This window comes from Halichoerus grypus, chromosome 1, assembly GCF_964656455.1.
Source record: "Halichoerus grypus chromosome 1, mHalGry1.hap1.1, whole genome shotgun sequence".
NCBI lineage: Eukaryota > Metazoa > Chordata > Mammalia > Carnivora > Phocidae > Halichoerus > Halichoerus grypus.
The window spans coordinates 201,223,513-201,240,025 of record NC_135712.1 but is presented as its reverse complement, the minus strand read 5'-3'; the positions used below and the strand labels follow the sequence as shown (position 1 = coordinate 201,240,025).

The 16,513-nt window shown below is 46.9% G+C and overlaps 2 protein-coding genes and 1 long non-coding RNA gene across 7 annotated transcripts in view; 1 reads left to right on the top strand and 2 right to left on the bottom strand.

Annotated features, from left to right (window-relative positions):
• The window catches only part of FYCO1 (FYVE and coiled-coil domain autophagy adaptor 1), a 73,923-nt gene extending 72,273 nt beyond the window's left edge, over positions 1-1,650 (bottom strand). For 3 of the 5 annotated variants that reach the window (XR_013450280.1, XR_013450281.1, XM_036107633.2), the window contains exon 1: positions 1,514-1,649. The gene's annotated coding sequence lies outside the window, so the exon portion shown is untranslated. Of the gene's footprint in view, positions 1-1,513 lie in introns of all 5 variants that reach the window. The other 2 variants (XM_078078933.1, XM_036107632.2) reach the window with 1 other exon arrangement.
• Positions 883-4,058, top strand: LOC118545421 (uncharacterized). The gene is made up of 2 exons (XR_013450302.1): positions 883-996; positions 1,125-4,058. It is a non-coding gene; the product is annotated as an uncharacterized LOC118545421 (long non-coding RNA).
• A 2,354-nt stretch (positions 4,059-6,412) lies between these two features.
• Positions 6,413-16,014, bottom strand: XCR1 (X-C motif chemokine receptor 1). Its single transcript, XM_036107635.2, has 2 exons — positions 15,957-16,014; positions 6,413-10,198 (listed from the first exon to the last, which is right to left on the bottom strand). Exon 2 carries the CDS (start codon positions 10,179-10,181, stop codon positions 9,186-9,188), a length of 996 nt encoding a protein of 331 aa, XP_035963528.1. The 5' UTR covers positions 10,182-10,198; positions 15,957-16,014; the 3' UTR covers positions 6,413-9,185.
• Between the last annotated feature and the right edge of the window lie 499 nt (positions 16,015-16,513).

The window sequence follows — 16,513 nt, the reverse complement described above, 5'->3', positions numbered from 1 at the left end:
AAGGAGCAAGAACCGTCCAAGGAGTAGCTAGAGGATCGACTCTAAAGCAACTACAAAAATAATCAAAGTCGAATACGACTTGTGGACTCTAACAGGTGGTCACATGTTCACTACACAATTCTTGCAATGATTATGTGCTCCTAATAATACTGAAAACAATTTAAAAGCTAAATGAAGCACTACACAAAGATGAACACTTTTAATAGAAGCAGGAAATCTGTTTCCTAAAGCAAGAGCCGTTTCAGATCCTTGTAATCACAGAAGGCCACGTCCCTTCACTGAGACAATTAGCTCTGATTTCCAGGATGATCACAACGATGGCCCACAACTGGACAGGGCATTCAGTAATTGATGAAGAGCGGCTGTCACAGAAGGGAGGGTCGAGTGGAACCCACTCAACACGGGCCCACCTGCGAAGGTGGGAGCCACAGAAAGCATTAAACCTCAGCCAGATGGCTCTTTCCCAGCACCAACAAGCAGGGGAAGCCGCATTAGGCAGATGGCAAGCGAGTAAAGCTTTCTACACAGACCACAGGGCTTGCAGGCGCAGGAGGGCAATGAGCAGATTACAGCCTGATCCTCTGCCCTCAAAGAGCCCCTGACCCATTTCTCTGTGGGAAAGGAAACTGCCCGCAGTAAGGGCAGTAAGACAAGCAGAGGGGCAGAGACCGCTGCCAACACAAAGCAGTTTCTGTAAGTGTTCTATTTTTCTCTAGAGGGGGCAGCCAATGGGAGCTGTGAGGAGTGATAAGAGGCATCAGAGGACACATGTGCATTAACAGGGAGCCACGTGGTTAATGTGTCAACCGAACACGCTTTCCTTACACAAAAATAAAACCCAGCCCTCCCCCTACAACAACCCCCACCCTAGGTTCTGGATAGCACGGACTCTTATCTAGCCCAAGACCCAGGCGGCCACACCACAATCCCCAAACCACAGGTGTTTCAGGAAAGATCACTGGGGGGCTATCTCGAGATCCTGCACCTGAACACGAGGTAAAGAGAATGGACCAAGGCCTGAAGATGGCCCGGGATGAACGAATTTTCCCCTCATGGGTGGAAGGGCGAAATGAAAAGGTCTGGGCTGTCCCGGCCCAGCTAAGCCAGGAACTTCGCTTTTTAAGGTCAGCAGCCTCCCGGACAATGCAAGCAGAAACTCCGGGGACCTGTCTTCCTGTGCCTAAAGGATCCAAGGCTTGTTCTGAGACTCCCATATGGTGGGCTCCTTGCCGGCCCCTCGGCATCGGAGGTCCTGGAACTGGTGTTTGGGGGTCTTTCTAACTGACCACCGGAGGCAGCCTGGGTTCCAGGTTAGTTTCAGCCCCGGCCCGAGGTGCCTCCCAGACCCGCTGGATAAGGGCACGGTCTCGGGCGGGGTCTGGGGGAGACCCGGGATGGGCGGGGACGGTGAGGGCAACAGGTGAGAAGCCGCGCCCGGAGGGAAGTTCTCAGCTCCGGGGCCGACAGCGGCCCAGGCTCCCCCAAGGTCCTGCCGGCCCCCCGCGGCACTTACGCGCTCGTGGGTCCACCGCTGGGCAGAAGCGAAACTTTCTGGGGCCCAGCGGAAGAGTGCGGTAGCGCGGCGTGGCCCGCCATGATACGCAGAGCCGCCGCAGGCGGGCGCGGACTACAACTCCCGTCATGCTCCGGAGGGGCCGATGCCTACAAATCCCGTCGGACCCCACAGCACCGGGGTTCCGATTACGACTCCTGGTTCGCTCCCTGCGTCTCCCACTGGCGCCGCGGTGCCACCGGCCCTGGCTTAAGCCTTGCGGTCGCCGCGGACTCCTGTGTCCACAGATTATCTATGTGGCACCTTGAAAGCAGCGTTGTCCCCGTGCGGCTTTTGAGAACTTGAAACGCGGCTAGTTCGAGTTGAATCGTACATGGGCTGTAAGTGCAGAAATACACCTGACTTCCAAAGACTTCGTATGAAAAACATAATATGAAATAGCTTATTTACTACTTTTATACGGATTACATGTTGAAACGATAATATTTTTGATACGTTGGGCAGGCTAAATGAAAAGCACTATGTATTGCTGGGCTTCCCATCTTTTGATCCCCTCACTTCTTAACACCGGGACCTACTGGAATTCAGTGCTCAAAAAGTAAATGTTAATGAATAAACTGCCATCCCTGACTTCTGCCCCACTCTCGGCCCGATTTCTATTTATAAGTTCTGTTTTCTATTTATAAGTTGCAAGGTATTGTGAGGATGGACTCGAGAACAAAACCTGTTTATTCATGACGTCTGCTATGGACACAAGACAGAAGAGCATCCGGACACGGCGTACTTCAGCCTGTGACTGAAGCCTGGGCTCTTGTCATTCCTTAGCTCTGGCTGCACCATCCTTTACTGTCTGCCCTTGTTCCCACCATTCAATCTAGAAAATAGCTTTCAATCTCACAGGATTTAGCTGGCGGTGTCCAGTCAGGTGCCATGGCCCCAACATTGCCTGGGTGGGATCATACAGGAAAGGAAATAGATTTCCTAGTTAAGGTTAGGCTATGGCGTGTCATTAGTGCTCTTTTATAAATTAATTAGGTATAGATAAGTCAGTGGTTAGATGGATGGACTAGCCAATTTGTGAGGGTGGCAGGGAAGTGACTTCCCTTCTTCTTGTTAAAAACTATGAAAGGAAGAGGAAAGAGGGGGAGGATGGCAAAGGGAAAGTCATTGTTCCAACCACAGTCTGAAAGGTTTTGTGACGTATTATGGATGGGAGAGATTTTAATGTCAGATTTTAGTGCCATTTTCTCGGGACTATGACCTCACAGCCTCGGGACTGTGACTCCACGTGATTGGGGCTGTGACCCCACATGTTCAGAGACGTGGCGCCAGTGAATAGGTCATGACCCCACGTGCCAGAGGACTTGACCCCATGTCCCTGGGGTCGTGACCCCACGTGCTTGAGGCCATGTCCCCACTTGATCAGGACTGTGAGCTCACATCCTCGGGGCGGTGACACCATGTTCAGGTCCATGACCCCATGTCCTCTGAGTAGTGACCCCTTGTGCCAGGGCCTGTGACCCCACATCCTCGGAGCTGTGACCCCTTGCCTCAGGCAGTGACGCCACGTGATTGGGGCTATGAATGTTGGAATGTGACCCCTCTGAGCCCTGATGCCCTCCTTGGTCTAAGTGGGAAACAGAAACCTCACAAGGTGGTTATGAGATGTAAAAATGGGGCCCGGCACAGAGCAGATCTCAATAAAAGTCTGTTTCCAATCTCCTGTGGGTGTCTTCAGTCAGATGCAATCTTCTGTGTGGGCAGGGTAGACACTGAAGCCTCACGAGGGGCTCTGAGATGCACGAGAATTCCCTGCATACCCACGGAGTTTGGTGCCCTATATTAGCCTGCTCATGCTGCCGTAACAAAGTCCCACAGACTAGGTGGCTTAAACAGGTCTCCAGGGCAGAAGTCTATGATCAGGGTGTCTGCAGGGTTGACTCCTTCTGAGTCTGTGAGGGAGCACCTGTTCCATGCCTCTCCTAACTTCTAGTGGTTGCTGGCAATCTTTGGTGTTCTCGACTTATGATAGTATAACTCCAGTCTTCACATGGCATTCTCCCTTTGTCCCGGTCTGTGTCCAAATGTCCTCTTTTTATAGGGACACCAGTCTTATTGGATTATGGGCCTGTCCTCACCTATATGACCTCATTTTACGTAATTACGTATGCAGTAACCATCTTTACAGAGAAGGTCACATTCAGAGGTACTGAGAATTAGGTCTTAAACATAAGAATTTGGTGGGGAGTAGGAGGAGGACACAGTTCAACCCATACATGCCAGAAACTATAGGTTTGTATCCCCTAAAGAACCTCATGGAAATGCAACTCATGAAATTATAAACCCATACACTTCATTTTTTTAATCACAGGAAGGGATCTTAGAGATAACTGAGTTTAAACCTCTCCAGTTACGTTGAGTAAATAAGGAGGGGAAGTGGTTTGCTAAAGATCCAGCCAGAAAGGTGAATGTGACTTCCTTTAAAGACCAATATTTGTGGGTTTCCTCTAATTTTTAAATAAACAGAAGATGCTTTGAAAAATTAGTAATGTTCAGTGTTGTTTTTTTTAAAACTCACATTATCCTTACTATTGGAAAAAACTAGAGGCAGATTGTTGAACCAATTATAACCAAAGTGAGGGGAAAGATATAGGTGGGTACTTCTTCCCCAAACTCCCGTAGTTCATTGCAAAGTGCTTTGAAATGGTTTTAATGACACGTTTAAAGTGACGTATTCAGGGTGGGCCTTCCCAATTGTGTGGACAATCGAGCCATGTAATTTTCTCTGAGTCAAGAAGGTTCATCCAAGTCATCTGGAAAGAGGGCCAGCAATTCCCTGGGACTAGAGTAACCCTATGGAAATCTTTCCCCAAATAGGAATGACCAGAGCCTGGCCAACTTGAGAATGGGGCTAATTGGTCTTTGCGGTCTTACACCCCTCCCCCAACAAGGGCTTCCCGCTGCCTTCACACAGAGTAGGCCTCCACGTGTGGCCAGGAACATTCTGGAGGTCGACCTACCCCCTCTTACCTCCTGGCCCCATCTCTAATCCTTGCAACTATCCAGTTCTCCATGCCCACCCACTGCCCATATCCTCTCTCTAACTATGAGTGATGCTCAAGTCTGATTTTCTGATATGGTCAAAGTCAAGGAACCAAGCTGCCATTGTCCTTTGGTCCCACACTTTCTTTTGTGGAGGGGCTAGGGGTATGGAAGAGGAGGTTACAGCCACCTTACACCTAAAATCTGGGCTGGCCCCAAGGTAGAGAGGGGAGTTCAGGATAACCCTTGTTCCCCTTCCCAAACTTCCCCCAAACCTTCAAAGTATCTCCCACCAAGTTTTCAGGATCCCCAAAATTCCCAGCATGAAGGGTATCATTCCTTCTGATTGGAAGGCTGATCACTGAAAAGTCCTTATTCTGACAGAATGGGTCATGAAATAGGAAAAAACCTTGAACTTGGAGACAGCCAACTTAGGCCAGGGGAGAGATGAGCCATGGAGCACTCAAGACACAGTTGGCCTGGACGATTTTGCCTAAGGCCTAAAAAGAGCCATTTTCCCACCATCCAGAGCCACACAAGGCTTGTTCCACACTTTATCTCCAATCCTCCTCCTGTATTCCTCCCTCCACCCTAAATCCTAACCCAGATCCTCCATAAGCAGAGAAATTGTAGGAGTCTTATATAATGACCTTGGGTAGAAATGAGGGGAACACAGCCAGAGGTGTGTCCATACGTGCTAATCTTTTATTTGCGCATACGATACCAGGATGCTTTTTGTCTTTAAGAGACGATTGCAGTAGTAATTCCTATTTGGAGCTGAATCATTGGCAAAGCAAGTACTTTTTATGCATATGACCTCATGTGCACCTCCATCATGTGGGTAGAGTCTGTCTTTGTGTTGTTGGCATATATATGGTTTTACAGATGAGGACACTGAACGTCTGAGAGGCCCAAGGTCACTGTGAGTCAGTAAAGGAGCTTGGATTTGGGGTTTGGGTCTAGGGCTCAGATCCTGAGAGCCTTCTCGGATAGTCTACTTTGGGATATCTTCTGCTGGGCTTTTCCAGACTCATGGGCCTCCTTGTCTTGTCACAGGTAGGTTCCACAAATGAGAGCTGTCAGAAGTTCAGCAAACCAGGCAATGTCTGGGCTGATGGGCTCTAGGGAAGTGTTTGTGGGAAGCCATTGGGTGGTGCCTGGGGTTGACCGGAAGATGTAATGTAAGCAAGTGTGGAAAGAAAAAACAGAAGTAGAAAAAAGCCAAAAAGATGGTCTCCTATCCACTTACTCAACCAACCACAAACACCACGGGGCACCGAGGGAGGTTCTAGAGCTGCAACAGGAGCCTTGTGCCCTTGAGGAACTTCCACTCTGGCCAGGGTCATCTGAGGTCTGGGGCTGCCCTGCGCTTGGAGTTCCTAGTCAGAGACCAGCAAGGTTCCTCCCTTCCTGATTTTGTCCGAGAGAGCGGGGAGGTAGAAATGCTGTGAAGACATCTTCCCTAGGAACCATGGTGGATGTTTTATGTGCCTGGAGCGGCAGGAGATCGGCAATCCTGTGTCCAGATCACTTTTGATTGACTAGAGGGGGAGGGACAGGCCCACAAGAGTCTAGCTGAGGTGGAACCATGGTTCTGTGGGTGGAGAGGGGAAAGCAGGAGGTTGTGGCCAACAAGGGTGTGGTCAAGGTATGTAGAGAGTGGCCACTCGTGTGCAGTTCTTTGGCTGCGCTTTGCAGCTGTCTTGCCCACGGCTCCCTCTCTGATAGGATGCTCCTCTGTTTTCCCATTCACACCTCTGCTTCTCTGTGCCTCTGCCCTTGGATTCCCAAGGAACTAGATTAGGAGAAGACGCTCCACTCTCTACCCTTGGGGATGACAAAACATCACTAGAAATGTAAGGAGATGGATATGATTGTATTTAGTGACATGCTCTCAGGGGTATGGCTGAATGTGTTGAAAGAAATAGTGAAGCATCTTTGGATGTGAAGGAATGGGATGGGATGAGATGATGAAGCGAACCTCTCAAAAGGCATGCTCTGTAGTAATGCAAGACCCCAAAACCTGCCTTCTAGGAAGAGTGGGGTTAACTGCTTTGGTTTTGGAGCTGGAGTCCTCTGCCCTTCTCCTCCCTGGGCTCAGCCTGCCCTCTGAATAAAAGTTGAACAAAACTTTAAGAGTATTAAGTTTGAAAGGGGCACTGAATGATTACCCTGATCAGAAGCCCATAGGCTTAGCTCTGAGCCCACAACTACCTCATTGTCTCCTTCCTTTTGCTGTCTCTTCTATCCGTGCTGAGTGATGTTCCCACCTATTAGTTGGCAAGTCCATGAGAGCTTTATCCCTTCACTGGTACACTACCCAGTCCTCTCCAACAGGTGCTACTGGCCTAATTTTTAAAATTAGACCTTCAGTCTTCCCCAGCCAGGTAAAATGCCTCTAAAGCTGGCCACCCAATTGCAAATGCATCATTGAAACCATAGCTGGAGGTGAAGGGGTGAATGCTTTACATGCTCTCTAGGCTCCAGCTGAGGGCTGTAATAGTAGCTACTTTATACAACAGGCATATATTGAGTGCCTACTGTGTGCAAAGTCCTGCTCAAGGGACTGGGGAAGACTCTGGAATTCTCATTTTCAAGGACTTACAGCCAAATATACCTAACTGGGGTGCAGGTCAGAATCACAATGGCCCCACTTCAGAGTTAAATCAGATTGGGACAAAGTCTGTGTTGTATGGGAAAAATTCAAAGATGGGTTTTATCTATGTCCTTGGATGTGACACTATGGGACAGTGTGAGAGGCAGGCATGTGTACCGCTAACTAAAAAGGAAGGTCAAGTACAGCCATTGCCACAGAGAGGGATAAGCAAGGTGCTCTGAGAGTGTAGACTAGGGAAGAAAGGTTAATATTTATAAACTAGCAGCCTGGGGCAAGAAAGGTAGACTGTGTTCCCTAGGCATGGGTCCCCAAAACGCATAAATTAGAAGAATAGTGACAGCTGTCATTCTTTGCTCCCACTCAATACATAGTGATAGAATACTAGGACCCATGCTTGGCAGGGTGCAAGACCAGGTTCCTGCCCTCAGGCACTCTGCAGTCTGAGGGGGCAGGAAGATAAGACAAGAACAAGTGTAACTATGACACATGGCAGAGCGTGACAAACGCTATTTTAGAGGGGACAAGCAGAGTGCCACAGCATGCCAGAGGGTGCTCTTCTGATTTTCAGATAGGGGAGGGCTTCCTGAGGAGCTGGCCTTTCAGCTGGGGCTTGTAGGTAGCGGAGTAGAAGGACAAGTGTTCCAGGGCCCGGTGACCTCATGATGGGGGCCCAGAGGAGACTGGGGGAAGGGTGTCTGGAAGGATGGGAGAAGGGTGTGGTCTTTTGTGGTTGGATCCTGAGCTGCATGGGGGTGATGGCAGAAGGTGGAATAACAATGGAAAAGTTCATTGGCACCAGATTGCAGGGGCCCTGAAAGACTTGCTGAGGTGTTTGGGCTTTATTTGCATATAATGAGGAGCCACTAAGGGTTCTGAAGCACCCTGGTGTCCATTCAGAGGACACTTGGTGGGGAAAGGGATGAGCAGCAGGAGGATGCTGAGGAAGTGAGGTCATTTGGGGATGGAATCATGGGCATGCAATGAATATAGGCAAGAAGAACTCTGAGGGACATGGGGAAGGCAGAGTCAACAAGACTTCGCTGTGGGAGTGGAGGAAAGGGAAATGCAGGACTCAGAGATGACTCAGGTTTGGAGTGTCGGTGGCTGGGGGAAGCTGGTGCTGTCAACCAAGCAGGTGGAGAACATTTTAGGTGGAAAGTGATGAATTTAAAGTATCAGCTCAATATCCATCCAGAGAAGATGAGATGTTGCAGGAATCTTCACCCTGGATGCCTTGGCCAAGGTGGGTGTTAACTTATCTGACCTTCAGACCTGGACTGTTGGTACCTGGAGGGTCATGACGGTATCTCGTTATCTTTATGTCCTGCAAACAAATGCTTCATGCAGAAGGTGGTGCTTATTGCATTCATTCTTTCCACAAAAGATTATTTATGGACTGAATATTCAGGTGCTAGTTCATGTGGCAGACACTGGAGCTATGACATGGAACATGTCTCCCGTCTAGTTGTGGGTTTTCATGATCCAGATTGCATTCTGACTTACTTATTTGAGGATGTGCTTACCTTGGCCCGGCAGAACAGTCTCACCCAGCAGTCACTGAGGAGTGCAGAGCCAACCCCTCCAAAGTCAGCTGGCACAACCCTCCAGGCGGGCAGGGGACAGACCATCTACCATCAGCCTGCATCTGCACAATTAGCAAACACATTGAGGCTCAGACCCTCAGAAAGCCTTGGAGGATCCTCCTTTCTGGGAATCCTTCCAAGTTTTGGAGGCTTCTGGACTAAGCAATGTCTAAATGAATGAATTAATGAAGGAATGAATGATGAACTCAGCATCCAAGAAATGTTTTTCTGGATGGCAATATAAAGTTTCCAGATGGGAGCCACTGTCTGCAGAAGAGGAGACGTGGAGGACCTGCTGGTGGAAGGTATTTCTTTCACCCCTATCCCCATGGCCATGGCATTCCCTCCATGATGCTCCTTTCTGCCCCACTTCTCCCTGCTCCCTCTCCAGCAGCTCTGTCCACCTCCACTGGCACCACCAAACTCCCTTTCAATAGAAGGAGGCACCCTCGCAATTGAAGGCGTCCGCAGAGTGATGGGGAATGCTGGCTGCCTGGTGCCCACAGAGCCAGAAGTGCTGGAGCAGACGTTTGAGATGTCTGCGGAATTTGACCCCAACAAAAACGTAGAGCACTGGGTTGAAGCAGCAGTGGGAGAAGGCAACATTGCGGCAGATGAGCAAGGCATAATCCAGCTGCTGGCTGAGCTCGCAGCTCTGGATCACCCCGAGTTTCAGCAGTGTCTGCAGAAACAGGACCAGGTTGTACGGCGCCCAGCTGAGGAAGTAGGCTGTCACAATGGTGAAGATGAGCCTGACTGTCCGGGGGCGCCGTTTGGACCGTGCATGGAACAGGGTCTTGAGAATCTCCACGTAGCAGAACAGGATAATCCCGATGGAGAGCAGGAAGAAGACGTTGTGCTGGTAGACCGAGACTAGGAACCACTTGCTTTCTGAGTAGTCACAGCCTGAAGAAAACACTTTGTGGAAGACAGCATCAGGGATGGAGGACAGGATGCTGGTTGCCCACACGGCCGTGGTCACCAGCACACGGCACTGGAGGGTGTGGACACGCAGGGACGAGAGGGGCCTCACCACCGACAGGTAGCGGTGGATGGTCATGATGGTCAGGAAGAAGATGCTGCTTTGGAGGCTGATGGAGAAGATCATGTTGAGGAGCTTGCAGAGGAAGTCCCCCAGCACCCAGCCCCAGTGGTACGCCATGATCCACACTGGCAACAAGCAGGAGAATGCCAGATCTGAGAGGCACAGGTTGAGGATGAAGACATTGGTGAGGGATTCCAGGCTCTCATACTTTACCAGGACCCACAACACCAGGCTGTTGCCCACTAGGCTGAGGAGGAACACCAGGAAGTACAGGATGGTGGTGCTGAAGGTGGCAAAGGTGAAGGTCTTGCTCTCACACAGAAAACTCTGATAATCATAATCAAAAGAGGTGCTGGACTCTGGGGTGCCTGAGGGCTCCATCTAGACAAGGAGAGCATCTGAAATGACAGAGAGGCAGAGTTTCAAACCACGTGGTTAGGCTAGGATCCATAGGACCCGTATTACAAAACAAGTGTGTGGTCCATGGTCCAGCTACCCGTGGTGACCTCTCTGGAAGGAGACTAGGAACTTGGCCAGAACACGAAGTCACTAAGCATACTGTTTAGTTTGGCAGGTATTTTTTCTTAGCAAGGCTCTCCTGATGAAGGAAGTGGTGTATTCATTTACATTCTGTCATATGCCCCCTTTCTCCTTGGAGACTGGCATTTGAGTAGCACTAAGCTAGATGGGTCTCCCAGTAGGTGTATGAGAAAGAGCAATGGAACTGGATTCAAAGAACTGAGGTCAAATTTGGGCCCCATTACTATATTTCTGGGCAAGCTATCTAAGCGTTCTGAACCTCAGGTCCTCGTCTATAAAATAGGGCTAATGATCCCCAAATTGTTCCTTCATTTATTTAGCAAATATCTAGTGAGCATTTACTCTGCCTGCCTGCCTCCCTCCCTTTGTCTCTCCCTCTGTCCCTCACTTCTTTACCGCCTCTGCTCCCTCCTTTCCTTTCTTCCATAAAGTACAGAAATCTGATGGCAGGATTGTTTCAGGAAACTTGCTGTCTCTTGAAACAGGTCCAAAAAGAAAGAAGCAAACATCTCTCATGTAAACTCAGGTGTGAAATAATCTCAAGACTACGATGAACATTGAGACTCTGGGAGAGTCTCTAATCGTCACTAACACAGACATTCCCTGAAAGGAAAGTATATGTAGAGTGACCTCCAAAGGCCAAAGGAGCCATGAGGCCAAAGAAAAAGGCCCACGATGTCCAGCTTGCCAAGAAATGGTTTATTAAAGGGGCCTTATGGACAGAAGTGTGCCGCCTTGGGTGGCCGCAAGATGAGTAGATCTCTACACCCCCACCTCCCGTAAGACCTGATTTTATAGTCCTAGAGGCTGGGGAGTGCATAATGGGAGATGACTGGGAGGAAATGTTTGAGAATAGTTGTGTGTCATAGCCATATCTCCAGAGTAGATCAAGGCCATTATGCCCCAAGTGTACACTTAAGGGTAATTTATTATGCAAGTGGTTAGACAAAAGGAAAGAATTGTGGTGGTGATGGTGGTGCTGGTGTGTGTGTGGGGGGGGGGGGGCGGGCTCAAGAACACTCCAGGTCACAGAGCGGTCATCATGGCAGATTTGTCCAAGATGGCATCAGGCTGGTTCACACACTCGTTAACACAGAGGATTAATTCTCCGAGCAGAAAGCTGCCTCATTCAGGAGTTTGGTTTACAGAACATCCTATAGAGACAAACAATGGCAATAACCTAAGTGTCCAGTTGAGGGGGAGTAGCTAAGGAAACTGTACTGAGTCACACTGATTCAATCCTCCAAGTTAGTGAGGTTTGGGAAACCATGAGACTTGAAGGCCAGGGAGAGGAAAGGGAGTGACTAAAGAGCCGGAACTCTGGCTGAAGGAGGTGAGTGAAGCTGCCGAGCCTTTGTGAAGGAAGATGGGAGATTGGAGCTGCCTGCACCAAGTCAGAGCCTTCTAATGACCTACTACGTGCCAGGCACTGTGCTAGCACAGGCTACTCACCAGCTCCTTCTGTCCTGTGACTGTCTGTAAGGCACCCCCCCGCCTCACCGCACCTTATAGAAGAGGAAACCAAGGCTCAGACTAGTGAAGTGACCTTCTCGACGGTATAAAGCCAATAAGTAGGAAGGAGAGCTAAGCCCGGAGCCAAACCTAGGCCCTCCTGCCTTTTACTTGGAGGAGGAGAAACAGAGAAATAGCCTGAGTTTTTCACTTACCTAGTTTGGGATGGGAGGAATAATAAGGGAGTCTCAGACATGTCCTAGTCTAGGTAGTAAGTCAATTTGTGTCTCCAAACACCAAAGTGAAGATGCTTGAAAATATACATATGGTTGGTTTCTTTTGTATTCTTTTGATTCCCAAAGAGGACTACATAAGCTTTTGTATGTTTACTGTCTGCTTGTGTTTCTTATTTTGAAAGTGTTCATGGATTTTGTTCATTTTTCTCCTTGGAATAATAGTGTTTTTCTTATGGATTTTTAAGAGCACTTTTTAGTCTTGTCAACCTGTTGTCCTTCTTAGCTTTTAATTCTATCCATGCCTTTTCATATTTTTTTTTTTTGACACTTAGAAAGTGGGAGCCTACATTTTAAAGAAGAGCTCATCTGAGTCAATCCAATAGTGCTTGATGACTTCTGACACATGCCAGGCCCTACAACAGATGCTGGATTCAAGGGTGGAAACATGACTGATAAATAGTCTCTATCACCAAGAGGCTTATAATATAGAATGAATAGAAATTGTACAAATGTCTGGGATTTCCTGTAGTGTGACTAGTTGGAAATGCAGATATTTTGGGACAGGGGCCATGTAAGCACCCCTCATGTCATACAGGTGATCCCCAAAGTCTGCTGCCTAGCTCTTGTCTTCCCCTGACCCAGGGCCAGTGTAGGCTGACCCATCTTCTTAATATCAGCAGCCCAGCAACATGGTTGGAAATTTCTCAAAATTAAGTGGCTTCTCCTGACAAAGAAGATATCTTGTCCCACTTTTATTTCAATTTACTAAAAACAAGTAGCTTTATAAACTCTCAGTGTTGTAACATCTCTCATGAATACAGAACAAATCAACATAGAGCTGGTTTGGCTTCCTTGGCTGATGATTTGTGTTGCATTGCCAAGACAAGATAATCACATGTCTCTATATTTAGCAGAGTTCATATTTTCTCTTCAACTCTCCAGAATAAAAGAAGTCCTTTCGCTGGTCTGGGATGACAGGGAGCCAGTGGCCAATCTATTCAACTTCCATTTCTCCCGCTTCACCTAGTCTTTTCCTGATCTGTGGTCCTGAATGATGCAGCTTGAATGGGTCGGTAAGAGGTTATCAAGTATTGAATTATTTACTATGGAGAAGATAATATAAGTGGGTTTCATTTCTCAGTAATGGTTGAGTAAGCTCAGATGTGACCAACCATTCTACAGATAAGAACTATAAACCCTGGGACAGAAACCAAACCTGAACCCAAAACCTTCCTCCGGGCACTGTTGAGCAACCAAAAGATGGTGAATACTGGAAGGCACCAGGCATTTGAAAAAGGAGAGCAGCTGAATGGCACAGGTGGGATTCTCATTTTTTGGCTTTGGCCTCGGGGCAGGAGCCAGTCATAAGGGGCAGCTAAAATTCCAGTAGCAAAGTCACAATATTTTGGTCTTGAAAAACCAGATGGCTGAGCTTAGGGCAACTAGAGCCACTGAAGAGGGAACTAGGGGACATCACAGAGAAGAAAGGGTTAGAGAGTGAGAACCCCAGGATCCGTGTGTTTACTCTGCCCAAATGTTTGGCTGACCTCTGAACCATGGATGCCCCGTGAACGCCGGAGGCACTGAACTGAAATTGAGCTGCTGCCCACTTCAGGGGAGGCAGAGTTTAGAGACTGAGCCGGCCACCATAATTGTGTGATGAAACAAACAACATATAAAACAATCATTACTTTTCAGAAGAATGAAACAGAATCCGGTCTGCACAACATAGCATCCATAATGATCAGGCTACAATACAACATCACTCAGCATGTGGAGAAATAGGAGAACATGGTCCATCCTCAAAAGAAAAAAACCAATCAAGAAACTGACCCTGAGATGACCCAGATGTTAGAATTTGTGAATAAGCATGGAAATGCAACTCTCTTCACTGTGCTCAAGGGACTAAAGGAAAATATATCCCTAATGAATGGAAAGATAAAATCTCAGCAGAGAAAGGCAAACTCTATGAAAGACCCAAAAGGAAATAGAAACCAATAACAATACGATATCTGGAAAAGCCAAAATAATTTGGAAGCAAAACGACATACTTCTAAAGAATCTGAATCAAAGAAAAAAAATCACAGGTGAATTGTAAAATATTTGGAACCAAATAATAATGAAAATAGCACATATCAAAATTCATGGCACACAACCGAAGCAAACTTAGATATGTATACCTTTAAACGCTTATATTAGAAAAAAGAAAGGTCTAAAATTAATGATCTAAAATCAATGACTCAGAAGCTAGGGGAAAAAAAAGAACAAATTAAACCCAAAGATAGTAGAGGGAAGGAAATAAAGATAAAAGAAGAAACAAAGAAATAAGGAATAAAAAGAGAAGAAATGTACAAAACCAAAACCGGTTGTTGGAAAGAATTTTTAAAAATGTAAGAAAACTTTAGTTAGATTGAGAGCAAAAAGAGAGAGGACAAATTCTGAGTAGCAGGTATGAAAGAATGGGCATTGCAACAGATCTTGAAGATTTTAAGTGACTAACAAAGAAATATTATGATCAATTTTACATTAGATTGGCAATTTAAATAAAATGGACACATTTCTTTAAAAATTCAACCTACCAAAGCTGACACGAGGTGATACAGCAAATCTGTAAAGTCCTACCTTTATTAGAGAAATTTAATTAACTATAAAAGAAACTTTCTCACAAAGAAAACTCTAGAACTAGATTTTTCTCATGCATTCTGTCAAACTTTTAAGGAAGAAATAACACCAATCTTATACAAACGATCTGAGGTATGGGACGGAATACTTCTCAAATCATTTCAGGAGATCAGCATAGGCCGGATACCAAAACCAGACAAAAACATCCAATAAAGGAAACTACAAAACCAATATCCCTCATGAACGTAGACACAAAATTCCTTAACCAAGTGTTAGCACGTCAAATCCAGAAATATATTTTAAAAGGATAAAATACATCACGACCAAGTGGTTTTTATCCCAGAAATATGAGAATGGTCTAACATTTGAAAAATCAAGCAATTTAGGGGCACCTGGTTGGCTCAGTTGGTTAAGCATCTGCCTTTGGCTCAGGTCATGATCTCAGGGTTCTGGGATCGAGCCCCACATTGCGCTCCCTGCTCAGCAGGGAGTCTGTTTCTCCCTCTGCCCTCCCCTCACTTGCTCTCTCTCTCTTTCTCTCTCTCTCCCTCGAATAAATAAATAAAATCTTTAAAAAAATCGAGCAATTTAAGTCACCATATTGACAGAATAAAGACAAAAACTATATTACATTTTTTGATCAATGCAGAAAAGTACTGGACAAAACCCAATACCGATTCATGATGGAAACTCTGAGCAAATCAGGAATTAAAGGGATATTGGGCATCTACAAAAGCTATTCCATTTTTCTGTTGGTTATTCATTCCTTTACACAAAATGTCACAGGTGCTTCTGGTCTGAGCTTGGGAGGTCTCAGGGACAACAAGGGAGAATGGTGCCAAACCCCAAACCACTGTGAGTTACATTCTAGGAGCCTTGTCCCCTTTTGCCTGTCACTGCTCTCCCTCCCTGTCTCTGCTTGCCCACCTCAACCCCAAAAGAGGAAATTTAGCTTTCCAGTCTACAATAGGTTTCTGGATCGAGAAACACAACCACTGATAATAACAACGCCTGACCTAAAGGCTAGGAACCAGATAACCCCCCTATACTTTCTTCAGCAGAAGAAAAAGAAAAACACATACATGATAGGTCTACTCAAAGCGCACGTACCAGCTTTTTAGCAATGCAGACTTGGGGGAATCCCAAGACTTAGGGACTCAGACCCTCTGGAAGTAGGACTCAGGACTCTGCATATTTACTAGCTCTCCAGTTGATTCTCATGCCCACCTAGAGTTCAAGAACCCCTGGTACAAGCTATTAACATCAGAGGAAAACATAAGTTAGAAATGTTTGTGAAGGAACTCACCTAGATCTACACCTCTTCACATGCGTCTCGAGGCAGAAATGGTACTTCTCTGTTGCATATTGCACTTCAAGAAACTGAAACACCTGCCCTGCCCGGAAGGCTAGAGGAAGATAAGGGGAGACTGTTGTGTACAGTCTCAGAGGGAGGCAGGGAGCCTTGACTAATCCCTCCTCTCCCTCTCCTGGCTTCCCAGCTTGACCCGCCCCCAACCTCCCTACTCCCACCCAAGCCCTCATGTAAGAACCTGGCCCCATCACTGGTCACCCGACCCGTCTCCAAAGGCAGGTGGGGTCGACAACTTAAGGGTCATCTGAGTCCCTGGGTCCCACTGAGACTAGAGTCAGGTAATTTTGGAGTTGGAAGGAAGCCTAAAGGATAAATTTTTAAAAAGTTGTATTTGGATTTTAGCAAAAATTGTATTTTATTAACATACCAGTTACATAAAATGATGATGATGATGATTTTAAATTGAGATAATATTCCTGGAACAAAAAATTTACCATTTTAAATTGTAGAATTCTGTAGTGTTTAGCATATTCACAATATTTGCAACCATC

Bases quoted from the DNA above. Each gene is read 5' to 3' on its own strand.
- XCR1 (XM_036107635.2), bottom strand. From the start codon at position 10,181: ATGGAGCCCTCAGGCACCCCAGAGTCCAGCACCTCTTTTGATTATGAT.